Raw genomic sequence first — 10,360 nt, 5'->3', positions numbered from 1 at the left:
GTTTTAACCCACAGTGCCACCCAGGTCTCCTAATGACTATTAGACTCATATTATATCACCAAATACACCACCTCCCCAGTCTCACTTGCTATAAATAATCAGGCAGTTGATTCTTTCAGAGGAGGATTTTGCCATATAGCATAGCAAAACAAAATATTATAACAAAGGAGGCTCACTCCCCCACACACACACTTTCAGTTCCAGCATACCAAGTCTACATAGATGTTTATCCTTTTTCCATTCAAATACTTTTTAACACCTCAGTGGATGAATTAATTAGAAGAGTAGTTTCTTCCCCTTCGCTCAGATCATGTTCAAAACGTAAATCCAATTTTTCATCTTAAGAACTGGAAGCTTGCTGCTAAATGGAGGCGATTTAGGAGAGTTACCAAGAAACGATCCAGGCTTTCCATCCAGCCACCCCCAGCGCCCCCCTTCCTTCTGAATTTGGGGCCAGGTGTTGGGCAATCTGTGGATGAGCTGCCACTCCCCAGCCTGGGGAATGTAGGGAGGCTGATTACTCCCTTCTCAGCCTCTGATTCCAGAACGTACGGCAGTGATGGCTTTCAGGAATCCTCCATCGCAGCTCACCGGAAGCTCCTTCCCCAAATGCTCCCCTATTCTTCGATACAATCAATATGTACAAGAATGAAGCTGTGACGATGCCATAATAATAATAAATATCAAAAGAAAACATTGAGCAAGGTTATCTGTGTTTTCCTATGTAAGCTGGGATTGGTGCTGTCCCTAAACTTGGTAAACCTGGGATATAGATTCAATATATATTCAATATTTTAGTGTGTGTGCGTGCACGTGTTTATATACAAATGTTTTTTGGATATCATGATTTCTTCTTTCCACTTGGAAACATTTGGCTTTTGCTTTTTCCAGATTTCATATGGTTCATTTGAACCAGCCATAAATTATGGAGCCAAGTTCCCTTCCTTTTACCGCATGGTCCCCAATGAAGACCTTCAGTATCAGGGAATTATCCAGTTACTTCTGCATTTCAGATGGAAATGGGTTGGGCTCATCACTTCAGCTAATGAAGCTGGGGAACGTTTCTTACAGACAATTGAGCCAATGCTTTTCAAGAATGGAATCTGTTCAGCATTCACAGAAAGAGTGGAACTCAATATACATTATAACAGTAACTTGCTAGAAATGGTGAACATAAAGGTTTTGTCACCAAGTTTCACAACAAGCAAAGCTAATGCAATTCTTCTACATGGAGGAAGTAGATTTAGTATATGGTTGTCAAGTGCTTTAATCATAATGGAGTTAACTCAGCTACTATTTCCTAAAAAGAAATCACATGAAGGAAAAGTATGGATTACAACTACCCAAATGGATTTCATATTATATAGCGTTCAAAAAAAAATTAATGTTAATATACGAATGCTCCATGGTGCTATATCCATTGCAATTCACTCCAAGGAGATTCACAACTTTAAAGACTTTCTTCGGAGTGTATATCCTCATTGGACAGAGACAGATGGTTTTATCCAAGATTTCTGGGAAGATGCATTCAGTTGTTCACTTCCAAATGCCACTCTCTCAACATCCAACGATCACATGTGTACTGGAGAGGAGATGCTGGAAAGCCTTCCTGCACCATTTTTTGAAATGAGCATGACTGGCCACAGCTACAGTATCTATAATGCTGTCTATGCTTTGGCACATGCCTTAAATAGAATGCACTTGGCTGCAGTCATCCGCGAAAGGAGAGATGATGGGGGAAGACTCTCTCCTCAATATGTAGAACCTTGGCAGGTAATGTTCTCTGTTACAAAGCATTCACTTCATTGATACATTATGTGAGATAGCATTTAATTATCAGTAAAGAAATAAAAGAATAAAACTTAAGAAATTAAAAATAAACGTTAAGTAAATTTATTGTTTGAAAGATGGGAATTAGAATATTTCCTATAATGATACTAAACAGACTTTAAATGATACAAACTTTCAGATGCAACAGACTACCAACAACTAACTCCTTCACGCTGCAAACCCCTCCGTTTTCTCCAAATATCCCTCCCCAGTTCTCTCTGTCTCTCTTACCTGTCCAGTTACCCAGTGGTGTAAGGTTGGGGGCCTGGGGTGCATGGCCCCAGGTGCATAATTCTAAGGGAGCACAACCAGGACCCCAACCCCAGGCACTGGCTATTGCAGGGATCTTCATATCCAAGAGAAAACAGAAGAGCAGCCCATCAGGGAGCTGCCACTACCTGGGCACCTCCTGGAAGGCCTCGTCCCCAACTCCTGATCTTTCCCTGTCTGTCAACCACCAGGGTTTTCTGGGCGCTGAAGCCTCACTGGTAGGTCCCCAGAAGAGGCTAGCAATTGTGTGATCACTGTCTCTAGACCCTGCTTTTCTGCCTCCTCCTCTTCTGGATTTCAGTCTGGCACATCCTCTTCCTGCTCCCTTAACCCTGTTGCCCCTTCTGCATCTGACACCTCTTCCTCCCAGCCGGCTCCCTCTTCTCCCACTGACCACTCCTTGTCATCCCACCACCAATCCCCTGGCTCTGAGCCTCCTTTCCTTGGGGTGTCCCTTGAGGGTTCTCCAGCTGCTGCTCCCTATCACTTCTCTGAATCCAACATCCAACCATGATCAAATCCACTCTATAAACTATGGAAAGGTCCAGTCCCATATTCTCATGTTGCATTCCTATCCTTTGAGAACATGAGCTCCCATCTCTTCTCTTGCATGACTTCTCAAATTCCTTCCCTTTCTTGGATACAGACAAAGGCTGGTCTCAAGCCAGCAGGTGAATCGTCTCATCTCTCCATAATATCTTTATGCAAGTCTGTTGAATGTTGAATTGGCACTGGTTCATGATTCCCTACTCCTTCTGTATGTGCAACTAAAATATGGATGCTCTTTGTTGTGAACTGAAGTGTTTAACTTTGATTCTCTTTCCACTTAGCTCCACTCATTCCTGCAGAGAATCTCATTCAACAACAGTGCTGGGGATGAAATTTCATTAAATGAATATGGAGAGTTAGCAGCTGGCTTTGATATTACCAACTTGGTCACTTTCCCAAATAATTCCTATGTCAGAGTCAAAGTGGGCAGGTTGGATCCTCAGGCCCCTCCAGGGAAAGAGCTCACCATTAATGAAGACAGAATCAAATGGAACAGACGCTTCACTAAGGTATGGAAATAAAGGCACAGTCCCTGAAAACCCAGAATTTGTGGTTATCCACAAAATGGGATGTAACAAAAGCACTTCATACATTATTCATTTTTAAATTCACTAGAACCTGAAACCACTTCAGACTAGTGATGAGTTAGAATCGAGGAGTGCTCCCAGACCTCTAGTTTCAAACGGAATGCAACTCCTCCCAGAAGAGGTCAGGCATAGGAACCCAAAGCATTTCTCTCTGAGACAGGATGTGGCCGAACAGGAAACCACAACCCAAAAGTCATGGAATGATTTCCTAGTCCTAGTTGCTTGTAATGAACCTGCAGGTAGGCGCAGAACCACTATAATGGCTTAACTTTAATTCCTTGTGCCACACGAAGGAACACCATGTTAACTCCTTGAAGCAAATGCAATTAAGTGGTGACTCCATCAAAAGGCCAAGCCAGGGGTGAAATCAAACCGAATTCTAAGACAGCTGCAAGGTTGGATAGTCCAGGCATGAATACTGACATCTTCTTAAGTTTGTATGATGCTTAGAACAGCAGCTTTTTACCACAATGTATGTGCCACTTGTGTACTTACGGATCATTTCATGCTATTAGTCCTCCTATTTACTATTAAATCACCTGATATTGGAAATTTGATAAATTCCTCAAAACAGTATCATAATATTAAACTCTTCCTATCTCTTTGCATAGGTGCCACCGCTTTCTGTATGTAATGCCAACTGCCATCCTGGTTACGGGAAGAAAAAGAAGGAGGGGGAGAAGTTTTGCTGCTATGATTGTGATCCATGTCCAGAAGGAATGATTTCAAATGAGAAAGGTTAGAGATGACATCTTAAGATACTGCAGAACCTCTGGGCTCCTGGCAATTTTGTTGACATTAAACTGCTGCAGGAGAGAAGGCTTAAATTAACAGATGTGTTCATCTCATTGTTTATAGATAACACCAATATATTTAAATATTTAAAACATCTTGAAGATTTCTTTTTTTAAGTGGAAGCTAATATGTTTTCCCTCTAACTTCTACAAAATTAGGGTGGAATAGAAGTGGTGTTTTCTCCTCTAAGAATTAGGTTGTTTGCCAAGGGGGTGAAAGTCTCATTAAACTCGATTTTCTGAGATCCAAAGATTTCAGCAGTAATGCATTTCTCATTTTGTTGTACTGCTTATGTGGCTCTAAGAAAAAGCAGGGAGACAATAAAGGAAAAAAAGATGTTACCCATGTAGAAAATTCCAGAATTGATACACAACTTTTATTTTTGATACACCCAGTGTGGTGTAGTGGTTAAGAGCGGTAGTCACGTAATCTGGTGAACTGGGTTCGCGTCTCCGCTCCTCCACATGCAGCTGCTGGGTGACCTTGGGCCAGTCACACTTCTTTGAAGTCTCTCAGCCCCACTCACCTCACAGAGTGTTTGTTGTGGGGGAGGAAGGGAAAGGAGATTGTTAGCCGCTTTGAGACTCCTGAAGGGGAGTGAAAGGCGGGATATCAAATCCAAACTCTTCTTCTTCTTCTTCATTTGGACTTGAAGCTCTTATACATTCTGACGTAGAAAACACTATGCTAAATGGACTAGTGATGTGGAATTCTTAAGAATATTTTTGGTTACTTCAAATTGTCACACATTGTTTTTGTATTTTCAGACATGGAAACATGTGTCAGTTGCCCAGCAGATCAGTATCCAAACAGCGGCCAGGATCTATGCATTCCTAAGATTCCAAACTTCCTAGCCTTTGATGAAACCTTGGCTATTGTTTCAACTTCCTCTGTGCTTCTATTCTCTCTCATCACAATTCTGGTGCTCAGCATCTTCATTAAGCATCGCAATACAGCCATAGTCAAAGCCAACAACCAAAGCCTCACCTATGGTCTCCTTATCTCCCTCCTCTTGTGTTTCCTCTCTTCTTTGTTGTTTATTGGAAAACCTAATATGGTGACTTGCCTTCTCCGACAAACTGCTTTTGGCATTGTCTTCTCTGTGGCCCTCTCCAGCATCTTAGCCAAAACCATATTGGTGGTTTTGGCATTCATGGCTACCAAACCAGGATCCAATATGAGGAAATGGGTAGGCAAAGAACTGGCTTATTCCATTGTCTTTTCCTGCTCCATTGTTCAAGTAGGAATCTGTGTCCTCTGGCTGGCAACCTCTCCCCCATTCCCAGATGTGGACATGCACTCAATGCCTGAAGAAATCATATTTCTATGTAATGAAGGGTCAGTCTCCATGTTCTATTGTGTTTTGGGCTACATGGGATTCCTGGCCACTATCAGCTTCACGGTGGCCTTCCTAGCCAGGAAGTTGCCTGACACTTTCAACGAAGCCAAGTTCATCACCTTCAGCATGCTGGTCTTCTGCAGTGTTTGGCTCTCCTTCATTCCAACCTACCTGAGCACCGGAGGAAAATACATGGTGGCTGTGGAGATCTTCTCCATCTTTGCTTCTGGTGCTGGGTTACTGGCTTGCATTTTCACCCCTAAATGCTACATTATTGTGGTGAGGCCTGACCTGAACAACAGAGAGCAGCTAACACAGAGAAAGGTATAAATGACAGTGGAATTTGTGGCTCTGTTGGGTCTTAGAATACATGGACTTGGTGGCGGGTATCACTTTCCAGGTCACTGCTCTGGATCTGTGTAGAGTTTGCTCCTTAACTGTTTTGTCTGCCAAAGATGTTTGTAGAGTTTGCTTCTTAACTTCCCAAAGATGTTCCAAAGGCAATGGGTACAGATTTTTCCTCAGGTTCTAGTCCCAAAGCCTTTTTCACAAATGACTAATGCTGTAAAGCAGTGGAGGTTTATGTTCAAAGTTTCCTTCTCCTAGGTGGGCTCCTAGGTTTACAAGACCCATCTGCCCCTCGTTTCCCTCTACAGCTCCTGCAGTAGCCACCTTTTTGAGCATTGGGCCCACTTTTGTTCTCATCTGCTATATCCTGTCTTTGCATGCAGAGAAATTCCCTAACTCACTGAGGATTTGAGGCCCATTGGCTGCCCTCACCTGGTTTAGGGAGCCAGTTGAATCTGATTTGTGGGATGTGGCTGCTGTTGCAAGCTGACAACTTCTAGGAGCCACAGGTGAGAACTGAGTGAAGGGGTGGGGATCTGAGGTAGACAAACTACCCCAGAAGGAGCACGACTTGTTCCCCAGTAGAGTTACTACCCCTCGCTAACACTCCATACACCCCTGTCATGTATTACTGTATATTTAAAGCAAATGGAATCTTAATAGCAAAACTCTCAGCCTTTTCATTTAGAAATGGTTAAGTTCAGTTGATCAACGTTGTACATGTACCGTATGAATGATTGTTAATCAAAAGTCTCTTATCAATTTCTTCATGGAATCTGCAAATTCATCTTGAAGATAAAAAAAGAGTACCAGAAACAAAAAAACAATGTGAAATGGTTGAGGGCTCTGCATTCTTTATCTCTAACCTACAAGGCAGCTGAGGAATAGAAGAAGGAGAAGTTTAAAACAGTCATTTCCCTTTTTTAAAAAAATAGTTTTAAGAAAGAAAAGGAGCAGAGATATGCAACAATATTTGTAGGAAAACACATTGGATATTACTAACACTAGTAGGACAAACCTTTTTTTCCTGAATTATACTTCTAACCAGTTTGAAAGAGTGGTGGCAGAGAATATATCAAGTAAGCCAAATGGCTTCAGAGAATACAGATGTGTTGTTTGTAAAGTTGATTCTAAAGTCTATTTCTGCTATAATTTTCAATTACTATCCAAGAATAGGATCACTAAAACAATATCAAATTGTAATACTAATACTAAGCACTCAAATACTGAATCATAGAATTTAGTTGCCCCCCCCCCACATGCTAGATCATTTCCTTTATTAATTTCTATTATATTCCGGTCAAAATAATAATCCCTTATACAACAACTGCAATATTAAAACCTTCTATTCATGTTGACACATTAAATGATTCATAGAACTACAAATGTGGCACTCAAACTACATCCTTGTTCTTCCTGTCTGTGGCGGTTATTCTGTCCGTGGTTTTTCTTCCACTCCTTGTAAAATGTTGTGTCTGTTGTGACGGAAAAGTTGGTTCCCCAAGTATTTCTTTTTACTTTTTTTCTCCTGCCAGCAAATGATTAAAGAGCGGCAGCCTCTGATTGGCCTTGTTTCCAGGAGGGAGAGTTTAAAAGGAACGGATTTCGAGGGAGATAGAGTTAGACTGTGGTTAAGAGGGGAGCTGAGTTGAGGTAGTTGAGGTGGGAGGTTGGGAGTTAGGTAGGGAGATAGGATAGGAGTCAGGTTGAAATATAAAGATTGTGGAGGAGGGAGAGTTGGTTCTGGAATAAAACATCCACTCTGAGTGTACAGTGAAGGACTGAGTGTAATGTCCTGCAGAAGTAATAGGACCGGATCTTGCTGAGAGACTGAGGGTGAGACAGGAGAAGGAGGAGCTGAAAGAGATGAGTCTACTTAGGTCTCCAACTAATCTGGAGGGGAGAGACTCTTCTGAGGAAAGAAGAGACTCCCAAATCCCAGTGAAGGAAGTGGGGAGGTGGTGAGCCCTTAAGACTCTTACTGAAAGCACCGCAGGAGCTGCATTTGTGAAAGGGGCGCGTAGCTGAAGGAAAGTACCACCTTAGAAAGGAACCGAACTATAAAGCCGAAACCTCTGAAGGCGAATTGAAGTGAACTAGCGTATTCTTATTGAAGTAACCTATGATTCTCCACTTTTATTATACTACCTTGTTTTTAAAAATAAATCTTTATTGCTTATTTAAAGAACAGCTGCTTGAAACTCCAACTTTTTGGTTATCCCCTCACAAAGATCGTCCACAGGATAAGCTGGGATAGTTAGGTTTTGTTTTTAAGCCTTCCGGTCAAAGGTTGTTCAGTGTGTTGGGGGCAATATATTAAAGTGAAGCAGGCACATTGTCAGGGAACTGGGGGCTGAGAAAGGGGAAACACTGGGGAAATATAGAGAGCAGCCTCCGATAATGAGCAGCTGCACCTCGTCAGAGAGGGAAGATGAGGAGGTGCTATTAGGAAGCAATGAATCAGGGAGGGAGAAACAACTTCCAGGGCTTCGCTCTTTACGTAAGGGAGGAAGGAAAAGGGGAGGCTTCAGGAAGTTGTTATGCTGGAGAGGACGAAGGGAGGGGGCAGTTTCGGCAACTGACACCAACTGAGAAGGGCATGCTTTTAAGAGCTCCGGATTGTAAATAGTATAATGGACTTAATAAATCTTGTAAAGCTGGCTGGAGTCCCGGGCTCTTATCTCTTCTAGCACACACCAATCATCTTGACAGCTTGCCGAAACTCATATGCCAGGTGCTAGCAAGAAAGGACAGATAACAGCGATGGAAGAGGCAGCAAGGAAAGAATTTGCTGAGTTGAAGCAATGTCATTTGCAATTGGAAGAGCACGTGCAGGAGCTGCGAATTAGTCTGGAGGAGAGTCGTTCACAAAATAAGGAACCAAGGGGTGACCTGCTGGGAAGGAAAATGCCTTCATTGGTCGGTAGGTTCGATGGGGACCCTCAGGAATATTTGAGCTTTAAGACTGAAATTTTTGTTCAGACCAGGTCTCTCCATGGTTTTAAGTTTGGTAATGAAACCATGGAGAGACCTGGTCTGAACAAAGACATTGGATTCTTATCTCATTATACATGACTAAGCCATTTCTCACCTTCTCACCCCTTGCCTTTTCCTGTAAGACCTATTACAGTCGTTAAGAGTCGTCAACAGGCTCATCTCAGCTATCTGCCAATCTCCCATTCCCACCACCCTTCTGAGTAATACCCCTCCCCACCTTCTCACTATATAGAAGGGTCTGGCAACTTCAGTTTCAGTCTATCTGAAGATGTGTGCATGCACACGAAAGCTCATACCAAGAACTAACTTAGTTGGTCTTTAAGGTGCTACTGGAAGGAATTTTTTTATTTTGACTATGGCAGACCAACACGGCTACCTATCTGTAACTGGATCAGTAGAGAGTGGCATTTGTAATCAGTCATCTATCTGGGATGGCTAGGGAATGGGTGAGGCCCCTAATTGCCACCGGTAACGATGCACTCCGGTACTTGGGGAAGATTTATGAGGCGATGGATGCCATGTTTACAAATGAGAGCCAAGTTGATATGACTCAGCAGCAACTACTGGCTTTGAGGCAAGGGAAACTGACTGTCCGCAGTTACTGGTCTCAATTTGCCATGCTGGTCCACAAGCTGGGCTGGGATTTGAGTTCTTAACTAGTGCAGGCCCTTTTTAAGACAGGGCTGAATTCAGACGTGAAAGATGAGCTTTCAAGAGGCCCCTGGCCCAAAGATATGGGCTCGTTAACCAAGGCTGCCTTAGCTGTTGGAATCAGACAGGAAGCCCGGAGAGGCAGGAGAACAGAGGGGAGGGTTTCCATGGCAATCGCATTTCTGAGATGCTGGCAGGGGCTACTCAAGGTCGGAGTCAGCCAGAGCCCATGGAAATCGACTCAGCCCGCGCATGGGAGCATTCAAAAGTCCAGCCACAGGGCAAAAAGGAGGGAAAGGACTGGCAGGCTGCCTATAAGTGTTTTCTGTGCCAGAAACCAGGCAACTTTGCCAGAGTGTGTCCTGAATGTAGTAACTGGCAGGGAATGGTGGGGGCCACTCCACAGGGAGAAGAAGAAGTGCCCCAGATGCAGGGAAACGGGAAAGCCTGGCTGGTGGGAAACTGGGGCAGCAACCAGGCAGGAGGAGCAGCGAAGAGCCCCGACCAGGCCACACCAAAGCAGGCATAGTGGTTAGGGTGCTGCAGGAGCTCCCAAATGGCCACACAATGGAGGTCCACGCCTTAGTGGATTCGGGGGCCAGTGCTAACTTCTTCAGCAGGGACTTTGCTGCACAGCACCAGCTGCATCTCCTGCCCCTTGATTTTCCTCTGCAAGTTACCATGATTGATGGAAGGGAACTTTTGGGAGGGGAAGTCATGCATCAGACTGACTCCTCCCATGTGAATGCGGGTTTCCATGCACTCCAAGACCATCGCTTTTCACGTAGCCACCTTTCACGTAGCCACCTTCACGTAGCCCATTATTCTGGGAATGAGTTGGTTGGCCTTGCATGACCCGGTGGTTTCTTGGCACCAGCGATCCCTGTCTTTCGGGTCGACTCACTGTTTGGAGAACTGCCTGGGAGGAGGAGAACCTTGGGAAAAGAAGGCCCAGGTGGCGACAATGTGCCTGGGGAAGAAAGGCAAAATCCCT

General features: G+C 43.8%; 1 protein-coding gene across 1 annotated transcript; it reads left to right on the top strand.

Moving 5' to 3' along the window:
• Window positions 1–954: 954 nt before the first annotated feature.
• LOC308570763 (vomeronasal type-2 receptor 26-like) lies at window positions 955–5,700 on the top strand (the record flags this gene model as incomplete). The annotated part of the gene is made up of 4 exons (XM_081165678.1): window positions 955–1,326; window positions 2,931–3,158; window positions 3,265–3,475; window positions 4,799–5,700. 4 exons carry the CDS (start codon window positions 955–957, stop codon window positions 5,698–5,700), a joined length of 1,713 nt encoding a protein of 570 aa, XP_081021804.1.
• Between the last annotated feature and the right edge of the window lie 4,660 nt (window positions 5,701–10,360).

This window comes from Podarcis bocagei, assembly GCF_964188305.1.
Source record: "Podarcis bocagei genome assembly, chromosome: 13".
NCBI classification, from domain to species: Eukaryota; Metazoa; Chordata; class Lepidosauria; order Squamata; family Lacertidae; genus Podarcis; species Podarcis bocagei.
Note: the sequence above shows the minus strand (reverse complement) of the source record. Positions and strands in the feature narration are given on the sequence as shown.